The sequence below is a fragment of the Apteryx mantelli genome, chromosome 5 (assembly GCF_036417845.1).
Source record: "Apteryx mantelli isolate bAptMan1 chromosome 5, bAptMan1.hap1, whole genome shotgun sequence".
In the NCBI taxonomy this organism is placed as follows: domain Eukaryota; kingdom Metazoa; phylum Chordata; class Aves; order Apterygiformes; family Apterygidae; genus Apteryx; species Apteryx mantelli.
In genome coordinates, this window is record NC_089982.1 from 14,986,734 (window position 1) to 15,009,685 (window position 22,952).

Sequence of the window (22,952 nt, forward strand, 5' to 3'; positions counted from 1 at the left end):
ATTTCATTTATTTTTGCATATCTGTTGTTCTGATTCACATTTGCAAGTCTGATTATATTACTTTTTCCATTATCTGTGGTGAAACGCTGCGTGTAACTGTGGTACTTTTTAAATACAGCCACTTTACAGACCCAGAAACGCAGCCTGGGTGCTGTCAAGGGAGACGACTGCTCGAGCAGCAATTTCCTGGAAGTACCAACCTCACCTCTACTCATGAGCCAAATCCCTTATCCAAAATCACTCGCCGTTACTTGGACGTTTTATCCGCTGTATCTAGGTGAGAGGATCCCCGCTCCGGATCTCCCCCGCCACGAAATAATTATTTCAGAAGCCTGCTTTCGACTGTTTTTAGACTGCTTTCTCATCACGCCCTGCAGCGTGCGTGCCCTCTGCACCTTTGCATGCTTTCTGAGAAAGCTCGGTTTTCTTCACTTCAGCAGTCGGATTACAAAGAATAGTGATCCTTCTGACCTTTCGTTTTTAATGCCCTTAAGTTCCATTCCCTTTTTGAGAGGTTGCTGACAAATATCAGCATGCAGTAATGTATCGGTTTAAAGAACTGTTTATGACTTTTTTTTTCCCCCCCTGCAAGGTTTGAGGGTCTGCCCTATGAACAGCTGTGTTGGTCATAGCTTTCTCTAGGCTTGGTGGGTTCCCTGGCCTGTGTTTTAGAGCAACCAGGTTCTCCTAGCTCAAAAGATGGGTCTGTATACCAAATTTTGAGGAATTCTGACTTTGGTTTTGAAGCCTTTTGAAAAATGATGCGCTACACAAATTGTAATACTGATGAATTTAGTAAATCCAGAAGGTTTCTGAGTTAGTATGTTTTCTTTCTCCTTTGCCTTCCACTTTTTTTCCCTCTGCGTGGGACTGGCTCTGCTACCTTGCACTTGTCAGCATCCTTCTGTTTCACCTCTGGGCAAAATTGTTGTGTTGACCTGTAATGCTGCGGGACTAATGGATGTTTTGAATCTGAAGGGTGGCAAGTCTTCCTACCTCTCCTGCCTCCTCCTGCGCTGGAATGATGAGACCTGTCCCTGTTCGCCTCTCTTGGTGAGCGTGCCCAACTTTCAGCCGATCAAGTACAAGGGGATTTTGACAAGCGGGCAAGGCTGTGCAATGCTTTTGCTGCCATTTAAGTGAAAGAAGAACAAGAATGTATAAATATGACTTCACCAGGAAGGATAGTAGATGCACAACAACTTCCACAGGGACATAGAAAACTCAATGAATATAAAGATAACACAGCCAGGTTTCTCACTCACTGCGTTTGTGGTGTTTCAGCTGAACGACAGCGGCAAGGCAGCCCGAGCGCACGTGGGGATAGGTGATGTGGTTCTCACCATTGACGGCATAAGTACGGATGGGATGACTCATCTGGAAGCGCAAAACAAGATCAAGGCGTGCACAGACAATTTGAACATGACTCTGCAAAGGTAAGATGCCATTTTCTTTAATAATAATAAGTTAATCATTGTCATAACAGTTGTTTGGAGGATAAAAACATGTAAGTGGTTTGGCAAAGTGCATGCATTAAGTGGCCGGGATTGAAAGACATGCTGTTGTAGTCTGAAATGTGTCTTGATTTATAGCATTTTAAAAAACTTACTAGAAGTTAATTATATGAGTGGATAAAGATCTTTTCCAACCTTCTGTCACCTATTCTACATTGTGTGAATTCTAGTTCCTCTTCCTTTTTGAGCCTCAGGTTCGTTAAGTGTTTTAATTAAAAACAGGCCAGAACCAGGCTCTCCCTGCTCCCCCGCCATCCCCACCATTGACTTGGAGCACTTCTTTTTGGTTCATGTCCTGCCTCATAATTTTTGTTCACAAAACTCTCTTTACTCCTTTACATCTGGCTGCCATAGTAAGTCTTATTCAGTGTTGCCTTTTTTTTTTTTTTTTTCCTTCCTCCCTCTCATTTTTAAGCCAGGCACAGTCTTGTATGCTGCTGTTCAGCAGGGCTGGCCAATGCAAGTGGCCAGAAGCTCATCTGTCAGTCTACACTAATGGGTTTACCATTGCTGGCGCCTATAGAGTTTTGAAAAGCAGGAGTACGTCTCATATTCCATCCTGAAAAATACTTGCTAAGAAAGTGGCATGCTTCAAGCAAATCCTGTCAGTCTGTGAATGTATGTTTTAGAGAGGTCTGTAATACTTCTGTTTGTATTTCTTTTCTGTTAGAAAAAAAAAGTATATTCTAATACAGACTTCCTGAACCAACTGTAGTGAGATTACATTCCTGAATAGGATGATAATCTGGTGGCATTAAAAAAACAAAACATGAATTGTCCTTTTAAACAAGTACCTAGGACATACTCTTGAAGAAATTAAAGGAGGCGTAACATTATTAATCAAAAATAGCCTCAGGTTTTGTATTACGAAGCTGATATGGCAGGTAGACTGTAACAAGAGGGGCAAAAAGTCAAGAACATAAAGAACAGTAGAAATAGAGCAAGCTCCTCAAAAGTGAACTATATATTGGATTTTAATTGGAGGGGAAGGTCTTCAGTTTTCCTAAAGACAAAACTAGGACTTAAGTACAAAGTTGAACCATTTGGCCAGGAATTCTGCCAATTTAGCAAATAGTTGGCTTTTTCATAAGAATATTTGAGCATTACTTCCCACTATGTTACCTATTGAGTATATTACCATCTTGAATCCCCCTGGTACTGACAGATGGGTTTGTTTTAATAGTTAACCTCTGAGGTATGAAAATAATGCAGTGTAGAGTCAGTGACAGATTTTTTCCGAAGGGATACTGCTGTTTCACAAGGTAACAACCTCACGTTGCTAATTGCAGTATCTACTACAGAAGTTAGAGCTTGGGCCAGTCTCCCCATTCCTGAAACGTCCAGTTTACTGAATTTCAGCAACCCTTTATTAGCTTGGGACTGTATTTTGGGAGGCCCTGGGAAGAGAGGACCAGGATGCTTGTGTGGAGGTTATTGGAACCAAAGCAGGAAGAACAGCAGCACAAGTGAGAATTCCTTTAAACTCCCAAAAGTCTCCCAGTGCAAAACATTGGCTTTTATTAGAAGACTGCTATTTTTATTCAGTGATGTGAGCGAGCATCTTGGAGGAAGATCAGCCCCTGAAGACATCGCGTAATGAGAACCATTTTTTTTTTGTTATGAAAAAAAACAAAAACCAAAAAAACCAACAGCAGTCGTAGTCCTTTCATTGATTGCAAAGTTCTCCTGCTGTGCCGGTGTACCTTGGTCCTTAGCTACCCTTCATAAGGGACTCCCCTTGCTCAGCCTCTGGGGAAAGGAGCGTCTTGTGGAATAGTTCATGCCTCGGGGCATTTCCTTAGGTGAAACTTGAAAAAGTTGATTTTAAAGTTTTCTTGAGTAAACAAGGGTATTACAGCAGTTCATCCAAAGAACTGCCAGTTTTATCTAGAGCATCAGTTGATCTCCTGTCCCTCAGCAAGGCAATCAGAGCATTGAGCGCTGTGCTTTCCAGGTGCCCGCTGAGTCACTCCTCCAGGCAGCTGTGAAGGTTGGGCCTGCTTTCTCCCATCATCATAAATGGATGGGCAGGGTTAGCATCTGATAGAGGAAAGGAATAACAGGTGTGCCCCGTTCAGGCAATAACTTGTCTGAGGTTGCTTCTGGTTGGGTGCTGGGCTGGCTGCTTGGTGGTTTGCAAACCAAGTGAACAATGCATTTGTCCAGTCCTCTCCAGTTCCCACCCTTTCCACCCCATGCGGGATCTGACTCATTGGCGTCTGCTACCTGTGAGCCGAGAGCTGAAGTCATCTCACTGCAGGATCAGGCTAGCCGTGATCAAAGAAACAACCTCCGTCCCAGCAGCCGTGGGTGGGACAGATGTCCTGTCCTGAGGCTCTGCCAGGCTGCGGTCTCCTGCTCTCCAGCTATTTCTGGTTCTCCCCGAACCCCACAAAACCTAACTTAGGCAGTGCTCTCCCAGCTCCTGTGAAGATTGCCTTGCTCTCATTGCTGCTCAGCAGGCAGTTTGCTTTGCTTGCTTGTTTGTTCTTTTTGGCCCAGACGAAAGTGCTTCTCGGGATCAGATTTGGCTCACGCTGACCACAGATGCTAGCTGCCAGGGGAAGGACGTCCCATGAGTATGGGATGGCGAGACATGGCGTGGCAAGATGCGCCGTTTTCATATTTGGGGATTTCCATAATTAAGTTCTTCTGCTCCTGCCTTTTCTCCCAAAACAAAACAAAATAAGATATTTTGAGCCATTATTGTTCACACGCAAGATTAAAGAGATGATGTTGATGTGAAAGAGTGCAGGCCGTTAAAATATGAGTTGGTGACACAGATAGGAAAATCTAAGACATATCTAATCCTTTTCACTGCTTTTAATGATCTTTAGAGGTTTTTTGCACAGTCCTTGAGCTTCTGTCTACTTCTACACAGACCATTTAGTTTGAACTGCAATGCAAGAATGTTGAGGTTAGTCTTAAAAGTGCATATAAATTCCTAGATACTGTCCTAGATACTATACTGCTGCTTCAAAGGAAAACAATGATCAGTGTATTATTTTTTGAGGACTGAGAAAACTGCAAGGGCATTATGCCTTCAGCTAATGGCTTTTGCACTGTGAGCCCATCCACGTGCTGTTGGATAAAAGAAATTAAGCAAGCTGAAAGAATTCAGGTGAAAGTAGTCACAGGAACAAAAATATATTTTGTATTTCAATTCCATACATATTTGATGGTAACACTTGAGTAATCTTTATTTGTGATTTTAAAAAATGTCAAGTACTGCATACTTGTCTAAGGACTCATGCTTTACTCTCGATCAGTTATCATATGACATAGTCATGTAAATTTGTGTATTTGGAAATGAGTATAGTAGTGCAGACTTAAGTGTAATGTGAAAATAATTGCAATATGGGGAAAAATTGCTGGGTAAATTACCAACCTCATGGAATGACGGAGATGGGACTGGCTGTACCATTTGCTGGGGAAAGACTAATTAAAATTGTCAGAGCAGCAATTCTTTGAAAAAGAAACAGTCTTGCTACTGGCTTTCCTGTTTGTTTTTTCATTGGATTTTTTTGTGTTGTGAGAACCAAAATTCTAGTTCAGAAAAAAGTGTACCACTCCCAAGGCACTGATACATGATGCTGGGAGTGGAGTCTGTGAACCTGAGCGGATCCCATGTGAGGTTAATGGGATTCGATGTCCCAATTCATACGGTGCCGAGGGCATGACTACAGCCTATGTTTTAGAAGAAATGAAGGAAAGTTTGTGAGTGTACGTGGCAAAGATGAGAGGAGGGAGTACTCTCTGATCGACTTACTATAAATGTTGTAGCTTGGTAAGATTTTTCACTGCTGGTCAGGCTTGCATTTGATTTTTCTCTGGTCTTTATGCCCTAGGTTGAACAAATGTACTGAGAAACAAAGTAAGACGCAAGTAGCATCTTGCCTGGGAGGGGATATTCAAAGCAATGCTTTCAAAAGCTGCACTTACAGTCTTGAAGGAATACATTTGTGGAGGCAGATGTGCATGCACCTCCTGTGAAAAACCAATTTAGATGTTTTGTAACTCGCAAATGAGTGTTGACATAATATTTGAAAGGAGAATAAAAGCTTCCGTTTTCCTCCATAAGGCAATTTAGCCTGTTGGTTGTTGAAATATGCAGTTGTTCTCTGTCCCTGGGAGGAACTGGAATTACAGCTGTCGCAATTAAAAGGCCGTCTGGAGACTGCTTAAATACAAATGTATAAATTTGTGTTTGCCAGCTGTGTACAGTAATAGGTGCCTACACATTTGCATGTGTTGGGAAGTATTTTCAGGTGTTTCTAATATTAATTAGTTCTTTAAACAAGTCTCACTGTTTAGTATGAAGGTTTCATTGTAAAAGTTATGAATTAAAATGATAGTTTTAGCATTTTATATGCTCATTTTTCATATAAGATGTAGCTTAAAAATCTGTGGGGATTGGGTGGTGAATCTTTTTTTGTTGCTTTGCTTTTTTTTTTTTTTTTTTTTTTTTTTTTTTTTTTTGGTACATGCAGTTTTAGTTTCCTGAATATCTTTTTAACATTAAATGCATTTCATAGTTAAGGAAATGTTCTTTATGGTAGATGTCCCTCCCTCCCTGAGCTCTTGCTCTTTTGCACCCCAATACTTTATTTTTCAGTTAAAGCCCTTTCCTGGTTCCCATGAGAGCAGATGGAAACCAGATGCTTGCTTTTTGGATGTACTTCCAGCTTCAGTAACTTAACATGGACTTCCATAAACACATCTGTAAGTCACTGATTTGCGAAGAAGAACCACCTATCTTAAATATTGTTTTGAGGGATTGTTTCTCCACAGTCCTGCCTTAATGATTCTTTGCAAGTCAGAAAGATGAAGATCTTGGATTTTCGCTTTTACATGAGGTCATGTTACCCATGAAACTTCTGGAAAATGTGTTAATGGGAAATGCAGAGATTAAGAAAAAAAACAGTACAGAAAAGCCTGGAAAGTTATACGTGTGTGTGTGTGTTTTTTTTTTTTCTTGGCTTTTATAATATTTATTTATTTATTTATATTATATATATATATATATAAAAACTTAACACTCCAGCTCATCAAACCAGTCTGTACAACTGGAGTATGAAAATGGTGCTGTTCTTAAGAGGAATTTCTTTCCAATATTGCTGAGAACTTTATCCTTCAGTACTGCAGACAAAAAACACCAGCATCGCTCATTTTGGGAGCTGAACGGACGGTTCTCAAGGTTATTGAGACTTACTTAACTCTCACTATACGCAGTGCTTCAGAAATCATTTTGGGCGCTGTAGGTCAGCAGCGAATGGTTGCTAAAATGCTACTGCCACCTCTGCAGTGGACAAGTTAATGGATTTTTGTGACAGAATATGTGTATTGCAAAGTAACTGATGAATTTCAGTGCTTTATTTCTTTGTGGTTTTGTTTTGTTGGGCTTTTTTTTGTTGTTTGCTTGCTTATTTATTTATTTATTTTTTGTACGACAGGGCTATTAGTGACTCAGGTGAGGCTAGAACCTGCTGGATATTTTTGATTTGGCCTGGGAGAGCCAAAGTTTGGATGAAACTTCAGGGTCAGTTCTGCAGGTGATAAATTTAAACCGGAATGTTAAAAAGCATGAATCAGCATTTATCTATTTATTATTTTGTCTGCCTTCCTGGGTCTGAGTCTTTATCATACTCTTCCCTCATCTTTTAAATTTTTCTTTCAGGAAACATGAAGTCTAGATACTTCTTAAAATGCAGCTGAAACTCTCATGATTTGAGGTGGAATAATAAGGGGAAAAAATGTTATGGAACATTTGATTTCCATTTTCTAAGGTCATTTTCCAAGTTATCCATTTCAGAAAGGTTTGTCTGCAGTAAGACTGACTCGGTATGCTTTTTACTTACTATTATTATAATTCTCAGACTAACTTTTCTTAGATAATAATAAAATCAGATTGCCACTTACTGTGTTGAGAGCCCTTCTCTGCTGCTTTTTGCTATGGAGAGCCTATTCTAATAAACAATACAGAAAAAGAGGATGATCTTGCTCTTATTTTGAAGTTGGGGAAGTGAGGTAGACCAGGTTTTAAGAGACACTTGAATTTTTACTCCTTTAGATGTCAAAATATTCCCAAAATTTAGGTTGACTAGAAACTACTTCATCCTGCAAAAATAAATGCCAGCAGCACAGGGAATGGAACCACAGATCCCAAGAGCCAGCCCTAATCACTGTTATGGGGGAGTCTGAAGACCTAATGGTTGAAAGTTTAAACTCTCTCCATGGAAAGAAGAGAAAACAGTATAACTGCTAAGTAAAATGGAGAGAGAGGCTATTACCATTTAAAAAAATAAACAGAGGAACAAGTAGAAGAATACAAGTATAGAAAGGATTTCAAGCTGTTAGCAATACATGTCTCACTATGGCTGATGGTTTAATCTCATTGTCAGGTTTGAGTCCTGGGTTGCTCAGGGTGAGTGTTTTGCTTTCATAAACCATATAAGGGTCAGCTTTTAAGAACGCTATGATAAGAATGCATTAGGAAGTCATATTATTCTCCAACTTTGGTTTACTAGCAGTCATCATTTCCCTTACATGGGCATTTTCATTTTAATCTTAGTCTTCAGTTATTTGGTTTTTTAGCATATAAAAGAAGGTTGTTTTTCCTGTGCCAGTTGGACATAGTCACTGCATTGGTTGAAAGCATCATATCTTCTGAATCAATTTTTCTAAATTTGACTTTATTACAGAAAAAAGGATTCCAGAATAATTCTAATTTTTACAGAACTCTTCCTTCAGGGATGTTAGACCTCTCCATGAATGTTGGTTAATTAAGGAAATAACACTATTATAATATATTTTGTATATGGTTTAGTTGCAAGTCAAAACCTTAGGTAACTTGTTCCTCAATCCTAGGTCAGTACTCTCAATCCTTAATGTTAATTTGGTATAATTATGCCTGAAAATAAACTGACTGAAAAATAAACCCTCCCCAATCAGAGGTTCACTTTTCTTATTTAGATATTTGTCACTAAGCTTTGTGGCAATGGTTATTCCAGGTAGATCTGTTATTAGAGCTGCTTGTAACCTTGCGAGACTTGAAACCAGTCCAGTTGAACTACTTGTTACTGGCCAGATATTTTGCTGAAAGTTTTAGCAAAAAAGAGCTAACATATTTCTAATCTGTTGCTGATAATAAGTGGTCTTCTTTCTGCAAAATAAAGCAGCTCTCTCAGTTTCTTGGTCAGAAGGATGTGGTGACAGTTCTGTAGTCCCTCGCATGACTTCTGAAATCTCTGTTTCGACACTCAACTTGTGTGTTTTTAGAAATTTTAAAGTCTGTATTGAGGGAGTGGAGGAGGAGGATAGCTGTGCCAGCAGGGTTATGATTTGGTGGGGGGACAGGGATGTGACTGAAAGGCAAGTGCGTGTGAGTATCAATACAGGCTGCTGCTACTGATTTTGGGAGCCTGAGAAATGCCTGTGCGACTCCGGGGCTTGCCCAGCCTCTGGCGCGGTCAACGGAGACATTTGCTGTGCAGCTTGTCGGGGAAGAGGTGATCCAAGGTTGCGTGCCTTGTGGCATAAAAATCCCAAAGTGCTTTTGTCGGCCTGACCTTTAGGCCTGGAAGTAATGTGAACTGCAGAATAAATGCTCCGGTGGAGCGTATAGCCAGTGGGCAGGGGTTGGAGAGTCACTTTTAACCTCCACGCTTCCAACACGTGTTTCCTTGGCTGCGTTTCTTTGAAGCTAAAATTCCTGCATGATCCGTAGATGCCATCTTCACGTTGCTAGTGCAGAGCGTAGCGTTTTGGTGTCTCACTTCTGCTGGTGGTGTCTTCTTATTGAAGGCTTCCTTCTCTTTTCCCAAGCGTAGGTGGTTGGTCTGGTGGAACCACATCTGAGGCTATGAGCGCTGCGTGAGTAACAGGTGCTGCCCATGGGGTGGTAGCTGACCCTGTGGCTTCTGGGCTCACACATTTGTATCTTGACAAGCGTTTCTCTGAAGCTGAAAGGGTTTTGTGTGTGGCCTTTGTTTTGCAGTGGGAGCAGACTGAGTCATCTTAGGTCCTCGTGTCTTATCTGATTTTGAAATTAAGCAGCGCTGGATAAAACATCGTCCAAAGAATTCAAAGCGGATGAAGATGCTGGTTTCTTCTTTGCACACAAAGGTGTCTTGACGCCTAAGTGTATGCACAATTTCTCTTTTTTTTTGAGGCAAGGTAGAAAACTTTTGCTCCTACTTTAGCAGCTGAACAGGTTTTGCCAGCTAAGCTATGCTTTTAGAAAGTCTGCCCAGCAAACTAAATAAATGGAAGGGCACAGCTCTTGCTTCCAGCTGGTATTTAAATTCCTCTTTTGTTGTGCACAGCATTTTGCTGCGTGGCAACTGGCAATTAGATGAACCACAAAACATGCCACAGCTAAGTGAACCCGGCAGACTAAAGGCTTGCCTTTCAGTTCAAAGGAGAGTTACTGGGGTAAAAATGGAAGGTTGCAGGGTAAAAATGGAGCCCAGTGATTTGGAGGGCTCCGACCTCCCCATCTGCCAGGAAAACGGGCGGGAGCGAGGGCTGGTTAAACCATAGTAGTCTTGCATGTTGTATAGCATAGCGCCTTCCAGGACATCTTTAGAGCCGCAAAAGATCAAAATTTCTAAGGGTGGGTCAGCTTCTTGAGGCTGATACTGTACATAGTATGGAAAAATAAACATGATAGTAAGTACAGATAGTGGGTAATGCGAAGCACCACTAGGAGAGCATTATTTATTGAACTTGAAGAAGTTCCCTTCAACTTTATATTTAACATATTTTGTCACTGTAATTTGAGCTGCATATATATATTTTTTTTCTTACTGTATCATTAATACCAATGCAGGAAACGTTCAAAACCGCAGACTGGTCATATGGGGTTTAAATAAAGCGGGGAGTGGGGGCAAAAAAGTCAATAAAAGGAGCAGCCCTGGAATTAAACATTTATTTCAGTGAAGATTGAAGAGGAGGCACACAATGGTTTTTTGTTTTTTTTCTTCTTTGTCCCCAGGGAAATGAAAAATACCAGCTTTGAGTTGTAGCAATTGAAGCAAAGTTACGGTTATGCTTTTGGGTTTTTTTCTACATACCTTATTCTGGTGAGCTGAAACAAAGTATGGTCATTTAGGAGTATGTTTTGAAATTGCACCGTCATTCACGTGAAAATAAGGAGGCCATCATAAAGTAATGGTCTCTAATGAATTAGGTTTATAGGCTCCCACTTTATGATGGGTTTCCAAGATTCCTGTCCTCAGAGTCAGAGTCCTCCATGGAATTGGCCTTAGCTAATTCAGACCGCTTTTCCATCAAAAACTATGGTCCTTCCCAAAGCTGTGCTCTGAGGCAACAGAAACTTGCCCTAAGGGAATGGCTGAGCATTGTAGGACATCAGACTTTCTCTTGGGTGCTGGGACCACTGATTGCGGACAGCAGTGGCAGCATGTCTTCAGGGTGGTTTTCTTCTTGAACATGGGCACCTGCTTGCTTGAATATGTACATGAACAAAACTAATAAAACTGTAGTCACTTCAGTTTTCTAATAGGGCTAGGAAGGGAAAAGAAAGATAAAAAGGCTGTAGATGCTTGGAAGGATGGCTCAGATGTTACAATCAGCAGAGGCTTATAAGCAGCTGGGTGAGAAATGAGTTAGGGTATCACCAGTTGAAGTATGGTGAGTGCTTGTGGGAAAATATTTGCTAGTCTGGCGAAATCTGAGAGTCCCTCACTGAAAACGGATGGAGGAAGTGTTGGACCCCAAAAGTTCCCACCTGTTTGCAGTGGGTCAAATGATAATGAAAGAGCCTTATCCAATATTCCTGCTTCTTTCCTTAATCAGTGAGAAATGTCCATGTGAGATGAGAAATGTCCGCGCCTTTGCTTTGTGCAAGTGGTGGCGTAGCACGGGCGTCTGACAAATACTGTAAAATCTGGTCCTGAACTTTGTCTTACATTTAATTTGTTTAAAAAATTGGTTGTTTTGAGACATGGAATTAAAAAAAGATGGGGAAAAAATCTGATGCAAGTGATTTTGCTGACAGTACAAACATTTGCTGTAAAATCAGAAACCATGCACGTTTCAGATAATATGCTGGGACTAGTCAAAAGAAGAGATGTTTATCAGCTGTTGTTATTATAAGGACTGTGTTCTTAATTTTAAGATAAACATGATGATAACTGCAGCAATCATCCTGATATGTTCCATTAAATGTTTTGATATCAAATTATTCTGATGTAAAATGATTTGAAACTTTTTTTTTTACAAAGACTCAATTTCTAAGACAAAACATGTACAATGAAAAAGATCATACAAGTTCCTGAAGTTTTACAGTGAGCAGATCATTAAAAATGTAACGTTAGTTTTGGCTTAATGTTTAGACATACATTAATGTAAAAGCCTGTTTTCACTATATTTTACAACTAACACTAAGCTATACTCCAGCTGAGTTATGATGTGATTGATTTCTGTCTGTGGAGGTAGGAATGGGCAATTTTAATTTGCTAGGATATATTTTACCTGAAACGGTGTAGCTGATAGGAAATGTCTGGAAATTAGAGCATCGTACTTGATCTCAGCAGGTCCTGGGCAGCCGGTGTGCTTCAAGGGAGCTCTGCTGCCGTACGGTAGGTGAGGATCAGTTTGCAGCTCTCTACCTAGCGGGTGAAAGACATGTTAATGACAAACTCCTGCTTGTGATTTAGGGCAACTTTGTGCAATTCCAATAACTTCCTGCTATATTTCAGAATTCGAAAAAGCAGAGTTGAGGGAGTATCAGCTAATGAGCGAATCAGCTAATGTACGCCACATGGTCAGATTTATGTTTTATTGCTTACAGCAAGAGCTCACATTTTGCAAGCTGAAACTTAATACAGAAAATATGCCTGGGTAGATTGCGGTGGTAACGAGTGTTACTGCGATTCTGACCGCTGCCGGCTAATAATCTCCAGGTTGCAAACTACGCAAGTCAGTCGGATTTGCTCGGATTTTAAGTGGATATACATTCCTGGTGTTGAAAAGCCTTTTCATTGCTATTGATGGGTGGAAACAAAACATACATGTTCAAACATCCCCAGTCTGAAGAGGCTGCAACTTTCTTTCACTTTAAGTGTTCTTGAATAACGTAGACGCTTCTAATTAGAGGACTGAATTTATTTCCAAAACATTAGATGCATATATTTTAGGAGTGCAGTAACAAAACTATTAAGAAATCTTCATTAAGTCGAATAAATCTCTTTAGATTACGGGAGTTGATTTTGCTGACTGTTGATAGTGATGCAATATGGTATAAAGCTCCTGTCTAATGGGTGGAAGGAAGCGCCTGCTTCCTATATAAGGGCAAAGTGTTTGCTCTCAAGGGACGGTGGGATACCAGCCTAGCTGGTCCGTGGTGGTTGCGATGATGTTTGCTCTTAGTGTTGTTCCCAGTTAGATGCTTGTCAAGTGTATATTTCCTGCTTTGTAGTTGTTCTAAGAAAAAGGTTCATAGCTGTATTTCAGGAAGTTCTTTCAGTAACCGTCTTCCTCCTATTTATAAATAATCCTTTGAGGGGAGTATAGAGGGGTTTTTTTATTATTTTTTTGCTTTGACTTATAGAAAGCCATTAGAAAAGCAGTGTTCTTCAATTTTTGTTATATATTGTTTCATTGAAGTAATCTTCAAAGAATATTATTCTCCAAGCTGCCTTTGATACAACTGGAGCTTTCTTTTCCGTGTTTTATCATGGATTTCCATGGTAGGCACAGCTACAGCGGTGTGTAATCACTAATCCTCCGTAAGCACTGCAGCACAGTGTAACAAAACTTTTTTTCCTCTAGTAATATTACCTGCTATATGAAGCAGCTAATTACCACTTTATTTAAAATGTTGTATTACTTTTAAAGGATGTTGTCTGTTAATAATCTTGTTATTTCAGATGTTGTTCTGTTTGTTAGAGATGATCTTGTGATTAAGCGTAGCTTTTAAATCTAAGATTTCTAGTTCCATTCCTGGGTTCGCCATAGATCTGGTCTGGCTTCAGGCAATGTTTTGTTCTTTCTTCTGGTTTCCTTTTTCTTTTTTTCTTCATTTTTTTAATGCAGATAACTTTTATCTACCATTCACACCGGCAAATCTGTTCTTACCCAAAATCTGCTGAGGACTTCAATAGTAGATGTTACACAAATGAAAATGCCATAATTACTCTTCAACTAGAGGTGACTATTGCCAGTCATTTTTATTTAACTCCTTGTGAACCGAAAAGTCTCTGATTTCCCCCCCCCCACACCGATACACACACATGCACTTTGTTGTTGCAAAGAATTGAATAGGCAAATACTGATTATTACGTTTATTTTACCTTTCAGTGATTGATTAATTTTGCTCTGAACTGTTACATAATACTTGGGTTTCAGAGTGTGCGCAGGTTTCGCCTCTCAAAGATGAGTTGCCAGAAGAAAATAAAACCAAGAGAAAGGCACCCTCTTCTTGAAAGCCCTGGTGCAAAATACTCTTTTGAGTGTCGTTGCCCTACAGGATACGCCTGTGGGTTTCATCTTTTAAGGTTGCAGTTGCTTTAATATTAGGGGTAAAAATCCAGTTTTGCCTGGTGGTTGAGTAACAAAGGCCTACATATATATTGGTTCGGCATCGCCGCCGCTGCCTGACGTTTTCCGAGAGGACGTGTTTTGGCCTGATGTTCAGTAGCGCGTATTTCAGTGGACGTGTTCTGGTCTGAATACCGGGGCATGAAGAATACTGAGAGACTTTGCAAACTGTAGGGAAGGCCTTGCCTCGTCTTAACTAGGAGCGCGTAGGATGGGCGAACCTGTCGGTCTGGTATCCGGACTCGTTCTGGCTGGTATCCAATGATTCAGCGGAGACAGGGAGGGGGGGAATTACCCACGGTGGCTCCGTAACCGCTGTGTGATGAGCAGCGCCGTGCTTGCACAAGGCATGTGGGTTTGATTCGCCATGAAAAGCTGCAACTAACAATTAAATCGGGGTCTGGTGGGTGTTGTTTCATAGATCTGTCGACGCCACTCTAATCTCGGGCTGACAACATCAAGGTGTTTGTGCTGTGTACAGAAAGAAAGTGTTTTCTCATGCTGGTTTTTAATTGCTTCCAACTTTGCATGCAGTGTAGCCCTGCTTTCTCCTAATGCGCGACAAGTCTTTTGGGAAGAGATTCTCAGTTTTCTTTACCTGCTTCTCTGCACCGTTTCCACTGTCTGCATCAGAGCTAAGCGTTGCTCAACTTGGTGGGTCCAGGCCTGAGCTAGGAAGCCTTGAGGATGCACCCGAAACGTCAGCTTAGTCCCAGCTCGCTCTTCCTTATCCCCACTAGACGAAACGCACTTTGTCTTTGCAGTTGTGCATGTTCTTCCATTTGCGGAGATGCAGTAATTCCCGTTCTTGACAGGACATTGGTTCCCGGCTGCGGCAGGGCCCCAGCGGACGTGCTTCTCTGCGACCTTGTGGTGCTTCTGGTGAAGCCGTTAGATGTCTGAGCCTCTTCCCCCAGAAGTGCGTGGAATGAAAAATTTCCCTTCTGTCTCAAGACGAGCAGGAAGGTTGGAGAGACCCTACCCAACTTCTTAAAGGCTTTGAACTGCCCTTTTAACCGGCTCCACTTGCTTCTGTCTGCTCCACAATCCTCCTCTGTCTCAGGCATGGCCTGAGGCCAGCAGCTGCTGCCGGAGACATCAGATCTGTGCTCGCCCCCGGGCAGCGGATCGATACAAGGGAGACTTGTGATGCTGCCAGTCTGGAGGAGCTCTGAAAAGTGGGAACGTGGGCATCAGAAAAAAGATTAGAAAGTTGGGAGCAAAGGGCAGAACCGTAAGGAAACAACTGGCTGAAAGAATATTATGTTTGAAAGAATGAGGAGGCTTTTAAGGGAAGAATGCATAACTCTCAGGGAAAGGGAAAGAGATATAGGAGGCATGAAAAAAATAGTGAAAATGCTGTGGCACATCCTCAGTGCAGGGGTATAAGTGTTGATTCCAGTTCCTGAAAGACTGCCTTTTCCGGGGAAATATGCCGTGACAAAGAATTGCCTGTACTTTTGATCCACAAGAGCTTAAAAGCAAAAATAGTAGCAACAAATATATAGGAATGAAATGGGGGGGGGCGGTGATTGCAGATCTTCCAAAAAACACTTTGGGATGGTAATCTGCCCACTGGAAAGGCTGCTTTGCCTCAGAGGTGCAGACCAGGGCTCCCCGAGTTGGTATGGAGGGGTCGTGCCCACCAGAACCAGAACTGACCCTGGGTTTTTGTATATTTGACACGCATTTCTCTTATAAATTGAGCAAATGACTTTTGTTGTTGTTTATTTTCTCTGTTGGCATCAAGTGCAGTCAACCTAAACTGTTTGGTGCATACTCTGTAAAATATCGGCGCGGGTTTAGGTCTTAGTGTTTTTCCAGCATTCTTGTAGACAGTGTAAGCTGAGTTGAGGCTCTCTTAAAATGAAGCTTGCGAGTGATTTCAGTTTCTCTACTGCATTTAAATTCACAACAGATCTATATGCTTTAATGTTTTTGGATCTTCAGTGTTCCTCTTAGTGCCCTGCAAATTTTATGCTTATAATATATGCCAAGTACTTTTTCCCGCAATTTTGGCAAGCTACAAATTTTCTAACTCTCCTAACTTTTACCAAGATATAATTAAAATATATTTTATATATATATATATATATATATTTAAAAAAAAGCTTCCCTGAAGGTTTGAAAAGTTGGTTTTATGCGGATGTAGATAAGCACTGAATCTGTCAAAATAAAACCTGCGAAAAATTCACAAGGCTCTAAGCTGCTGTCTGAGACAGGCACCTAGACTTTATAGAGCATTTGTGTCAGCAGGTGAGATTGCTTCCAAGCTGATGGGGGCTGTTCCTTTCTGACTGCAATAATTAAGTCCTCACTGGGCAGTTAAATGGGTTATCTGAGAGGCAATGGGTTTTTGAGTTTTGGGGTTTTGCTCTTCTGCCTAGTCTGTTTTTTGCATTTAAGCTGTGGGTGACTGCTGCTGTACAAAGCAGTATACCTCGGCAGGAAGGAATGAATTATGGAAATAATGTGATCTTCAGCAGAAGGCACTTTTAACACATTTAATGCCTTTTGGTAAGAAAATAAAACCAGAGTATTTTAAACTCTACTTACTATATAGTATCCTTTATAGCTGTTATGCTTCCGTGCTAAAGGCTAAAAATAGTATGTAGAATACGTTCTTAAAACATCCTATGCAGTTTAGAAAGCCAAAGTTTTAATGAGCACGGTGACTTCAGAGATAACTAATGCTACTTGATTGCTAGCAGATTATTTTTTCCTTAAATGCAGTCTGCTCCTGCGAGGTGGCTTTGTAAGCTTCAGTGACACATGGAGTCACTAAAACACACGTACTGCGTTAGGTGTAACGTCTAACAGTGTTTAGAAGTACAAAAATGTGTAATGTTTTCCATTCAAGGCCTCTCAAGTACTTAAATTCTTAAATGTGTCTGCAGTTGATAGTTATCTTGGAATCCCTTGGCCAAAAGAGAGTAATCAGTTATCTTCTTCCCAGTTTTGGAAGGCAGGAAAGAGCTTTACAATTCAGTCCTTTTCCACAAAGCCTTGGGGGTAGCATGCCAGCGCTTAAAATCAGTATTATTTCAATATTTCTGTCGATCATTTAAAAAAAAAAAAAAGTTGGAGAAATCAGAAATACATTTCATGTAATCATAAGGCTGTACTTACCTGGTAGACTTGTATCTTTGTGGCGATGGTGGGTTCCTATTTTTAACTTAGATATGCTTTTTTTTATTTTATGCTAGAAGTAACAAAAGCGCTTGGGAATGAAATACAGTTACAAAGTTTTGAATTTCTCTTGATGTGGCAAAAAAAAAAAAAAAAGGTCTTTGTTTAAAGAGAAGGGTTTCATCTCCTGTTAAAGTTAATGGAGCCTGAGGCATTTAGCAGCCTTCCTGGAGTAACCTAATACCTTGCGGGGCTGGACATGAACTGTTTCTGCCTTAAGCCAGTATTCAGCAGACGCAGCTCACCTTTGATCAAGATCTGAATAAATGACACGATGAAACTATTCCTCTTTGTTTTATTTTTCTTTCTGTCTTTTTTTAAAGAGGGATGGAAAAGGTTGCTGTTTTCTTTGGGGCTTTGTTTGGAGATGTAATTTCATGGTCAATTTTTATTTTAAAGCTAAACCTTTAATTTTGATCATGGATATTTTTCTTGGCTGAGTTTTTTTTTCCAATACATTAGCACTAGAGAATGTCTCCTTGTTAGGAGGAGATATCATGAATAGCTGCACACTGTGGGTGAGGCCAAAAGGAAGTATGGGGGTGAGCTAGAGTAATCGCAAACACTGCATATTTGCTCTTCACTCACCCTATTCATTGTATAATTCACCCGAATGATTTTATTCTTAAAAAATGCGAAGAATTCATCAGATCCCTCTTATGACACACCAAGTTCCCGCTGGTTGGTTTTGTGGGTTTTTTTGTTTTTTTTTTTAATACCACTGAGTACTTTTCTCATTTTGAGTCACCAGTTGTTAAGTTACTTCTTGACTTGTTTCAATGCTTTTTCTTCTTTAAAAAAAAAAAAAAGTTTTTAAATTATTCTGATCTCCCCAAAGAGGATCTGTCAGACTTAGCTGTCATCTATTTAGGTAAAAATGTGGAAATGGAGATATAGGATATGTCATCAGTGGTGTAATACTATGCCCTGCTGTAGGTCCCTGTGGCAGGTTGACGATCAGACAAGGAGGTGTGAGGAGAATTGCCAGGAGTGGCGCGGGGACCTTAAAGGTCCATGAGGGCAGATGAGGTGGGAGCATTTTGGTGTGGATTAAAGAGATCCCGTGGATGCTAACCTATTTGAAGGAGCGCATGGTTCTCCTGTACAGCTGGTCTCCGGGGGGGGATTTGCCATTCATAAGATCAGGTGAAACTTTTCGATCCACTTCTAACTTGACCCATGCAGCCCATCCGGTGCCTTTTTGGAATTTCAGAGGCTCGTTAGCAAGCATTTGCCGTGTGGTGTCATTGTCCTTGTACGTTTATTTTAAGCTGCGTCCATAGCTATTGAGTGAAAGATGTAAGGAAACAATGTGAAGTTGGCAACAGTTTATCTTCACTGCTTAAAATAACACAGATAGCTCGGAGAGTGGCATGATCTTTAGTGACATTTTAATTCTGTTGGCACACTTTAAAATAGCCAGCTGGGACTTCACAGATAGACTTGTTTTGAAGCTTTGCAGTTACCATCTAAATGCCAAACTTTTGAGTAGCAAAATAATGCATTTATATATAGATTAAACAATATCTCTAATCAGAATTGCCTCACAACGCATGCCAGTAATTGTGAACAGCTGCATTGGAATAATACAGCTGCTAAAACTCTTCCACACCCAATAATGCATGTACTTGTCTAGTCTAAATATTACTCATGGGTGCTACTCATGGGCACTCATATCAATGCTTTTTTTAAGGATGCAGAGAATTGTTTGGTACGTGTGTGTTTGAGGAAACCACCTTGGTTGAGCTAAATCAAGAGATTGGAAGGTATATGCGGAATTGCAGAGATTAAAAAATAATACAAACCCCTCCACGTATGACAAACAGAGTATCCTGCCCAGAGTAGCTTTGCTTTGGTGTGTGGAAACAAATATTACAGTAATAAAGTCCTACAGTGCTTGTGTGCAATGTCCAAAATGCTGCAGTTCTACCTCCTAGCAGGCTTTTTCTGCATCTGCGGAATACACGGTGCCACTAAAGAAATATATAATCCTCTGTTTTAGCTTGGTTAATTTTGTTTATATCCTGTATGTGGATGGCCTTTACTTTAAAGGGCAAAAAATACCTGGCCAAACCTTGAGCCAGTTGACATGGGACTAGGAGGGAATATTGAAGGGCCTGGCACTCGGATATGTCAGGATAAGTTGTCTGTATCCATGCGTTAGGAGAACTTTTTGGCACTTTTCTGTGGACTCAGTAACTGAGACTATGCAAGGGGTATGTTAAAAGAGGTAGTAATATGTTTAGATGTGGAAGAATTATCCTTGCCTCCCCCTGGCTCTCAGGATTTGCTCCTCCCTTAGCACATAATAAATTACTTTTCCAATTTTGCCCACTCTGCTTTTATGCCAGCTATGGTCCTTGAGTTAGAGCAGGTTTGGCCTGTATGTGCATAAAAGACAGCAAATTTGTCATTAGACTGAGATGACTGTGAGATGACTTAACTGATCAAATCTCTTTTTGTTTTGCTACAGTATTGCACTAATTGCTACATTTTTCATTTATTTATGTAGCCAGAGGTATTTGGTTTTGCTTTTAATTTTGGTTTAAAGGCCTTTTAAACATAGGGTGGCTAGACATGGGAAAACTGAAGTGACTTCATCATTGTCCCATCACAGACCAGTAACAGACTGGAAACGAGCATCCTCCGGGCGCGCTAGCTTCTCCTAGCGTGCCGCTGCGTAGCCAGAAAAGCTATTGCCGGTCACAGGTAACATTACTCCACGGTCTGTTTCCGACGTGTGTTTTGTGCAGGTGAAGGGTTGAGGACTGGGACATAAGCTTGAAGAAAGTCTTTCATCTGGATGGAAACCATGATTACCATCATCATTGCCATCCTATTGCCTGCGTCTTGTTTTCCACTTGGAATTTTTATTCGAGGAAGCCGTCAGAGGCCTCTGATTGAACTGCAAAAAGCTGTGTCATAGAAGATGGCAGTAAACACCTAATTTTGCCGATGTGACCAATTTAAAAACAATCTGATTAAAAACTTCTTGAGGTTAGCATAACTGTACTGGTTGTAGTGCTTTGCGACACTGAGCAATACTTTTCCCCCCAATATTATGTAAAGAAGAGTGTTAAGAGGGAGACGTCAGAACGGCAAGAAAACGGTGACTCTGCAGAAGTTAGGCAAAGCGCTCTTGTAGCCGATTTTGATCCTCCACTGATAACGTTAGTCAAACGTCTCCTGAATTCAATAGTTTAATGAGACTGCCAGAGAGACAGCAAGCTGGAATAATAACTGTTTGACCCGGGTCCAAAAGTTTTCTGATCATAAAGTTTTCGAGCACTGTTGGTTTGTTTCCCAGAACCTGAAGTAGCCTTGGGATTTGGCAATCGTTTGGCAGTCGTGCGTGAACAGTGGTGCTTCCTGTGCTTTTGGCCAACTCGAGATAAATGGAAAAGCTTACACTTTGAGAAGCTGAAACATTTCTTAGAATATGCTCCTTCTTACCGGCAAATTTGAATAGTACGTGAATATATTTGAGACTGAAACTGTGTCACCTTTTTTAGAAGATGTGGTTTTTGTACTTGCTGTATTATCCGGGTTGTATGATATACTTAGAAAAGTCATTTATTGTGATTTTGGTTTTGAAAACTGGCTTACTCTTGCTCCTGTAACCTTAATACTAAGAATGAGGGGAGGATAATTTTCCTTGTATTCTCTCCAGTAAGGGTTCCCTACAGCTCAGAATCTGGCATTATACATCTGTACCAATGTCGTTTACCTGCCAGCATTACACCCAAGTCTAACCTGCTTCAGAGTCTGCTGTGAAATTTGTACCATTTCTCCTTCATAAACACACATTGGCTCGCTGTTTGGGTGCCACAAGCCATGTCACTTGTCTCTATTTACACTTTTGTGTTCCCAAATGAAGAGCATGTCCCACACCTGTTATTTTCCTTTGAAAAGCACCTCTCGGACATGTCGGGTTTATGATGCTAACTTGCAGGCATTTTTTAATTATAAAAGGATATGTGATGATCTGTCAAGAGACAGTTGTCTCTAAATGGATTAAAAGAAGCTTATGTGGTTTAAAAATGTGCTGCATCCTTCATATGCTAAAAATAGTTCAAGTTAACTGAGAGAGTCAGATGAATAATTAATGTATATAGTGCCTGTGCAGGTAACCCAAAACATTTGTTCAGCCTTTCAATTTCAGGTAGCAACTTCTTCCCCTCTGTGACTGCGGGAGGTAAAGAAGAGAACAAGGTAGATCCCCGAGTTGCCCCAGTGGTGTTAGATAAACTGTTCCTAAGCATCTGCCCACAGGAGAAAATGAGACTGTGTTTAAATAAAACCTCTCCTATGCCATGCAAGATCATCTCTCAGCTGTTGAGAATCAAAGTTGCTGTGTCCTGGCTCACGAGCAAGGCTCTGGCTATCTTGTTCTAGTGAATAATGTAACGAGAACAAATTAATAGTTGGCGGCTTGGAAAATAAACGTGCCCCAGAAAGTTAGCGGCAGTACCATGAAAGTGTAACAGCATAGGAAAGATAGGATTTGTAGTAATGCTGGGAAAAGTAAGCGAGTTTTCAGGTATGCAGGCTTCTCTAGAGGTCTGAAAGAAAGCTAAATACAGGCTGAGAGCAAGTGCTGGAAGGTTGCTTAGGTATGTATCTGTTGCACCATCTAACAGAAAGGTGCTTGGCTCCTGCAGAGTACAGCATCTATAAACAGAGAAGAAAAGTGTTAAGGTGCTCACCTCCTGAAGAAGAGACAAATAATTCATAGTGGTACAACATGGAGAGGTGGGGGAGTGGAATATGTATGTAACATAAAAAATGATGTATGAGAAGACGGTCTGTGTAGCATAAAAAAGATGAAATCAGATCTTGAATAAGAAACCTTCCTATCTCATTTGGTTTTAGTCTGATATCCACCTGCAAGGAAAAAAAAATCCTTCTTTTCAAATGCAGATGTTCTCCCCAGTGCAGCTGAATTCTGCAAAAAGTTTTTTTTCCCCCAGTTTTTGAAAAATTCCAGCCTTTGAAAAATTCCAGGGTGTTATCAGTAGAAAGTCACATCTGTGGCACAGAACCGTAAAACCCCATGAGGCAATAGAAGCATTTATTGCTTCTGTCAAAGGTTGCTTGCTTATTTTTGTCTTACTTTATAACAGAAGTAGTTTGCCGCGTTGTGAAAGTCTCAGCAGGCTTTGTGACTGTCAAGTGCTTTGCATCAGCTTTGCATCACTGATTAGTTGCTCACAAAAGCAGTTAATTGCTTCATATGCCTGTGTGCATGCTGTGAATGTTTTTCCCTAAGTATTTTGAGCAGAAAAGGGTAAAAACTACTTTTCTATAGCTAAGACTGTGGGAAGGGAAAACTCTGGTTAGCTGGACTAGTCTGGGTCGGATGGGATTGTTCATTTTCTCTTCTTTCACTGTGGCTGTGAATGTTGGAAGAACTTTATGTACCTTTACATAAATGAATGTTAGAATTTCCATTGTACTTTGTTCCTGTACGGACTACAGGAATTAACTATTTGAGATTGTTGTTTCTTTGTAATTTTTCTTGCTTAGCTCTTGCAGTAAACAAAATAATTTCCAGCCGCAGAATCTCCTCTGGCAGCTGCTCTGACTTCGACTTTACTTTCTCATAAAGGTGTGGTGGGACCTGTTGGCCGTGCTGACCTGAGGCCTTTAGAAACAATAGTTGGAGGCTTTCTTATAAGACGTCTT

The 22,952-nt window shown here is 40.7% G+C and overlaps 1 protein-coding gene across 1 annotated transcript in view; it reads left to right on the forward strand.

Annotated features, from left to right (window-relative positions):
• Positions 1-22,952, forward strand: part of PDLIM5 (PDZ and LIM domain 5) — a 122,830-nt gene that overhangs the window by 37,008 nt on the left and 62,870 nt on the right. The window contains exon 3 of the mRNA XM_067297536.1: positions 1,285-1,436. Within this exon, the coding sequence (XP_067153637.1) occupies positions 1,285-1,436 (152 nt within the window). The remainder of the gene's footprint in view (positions 1-1,284; positions 1,437-22,952) is intronic.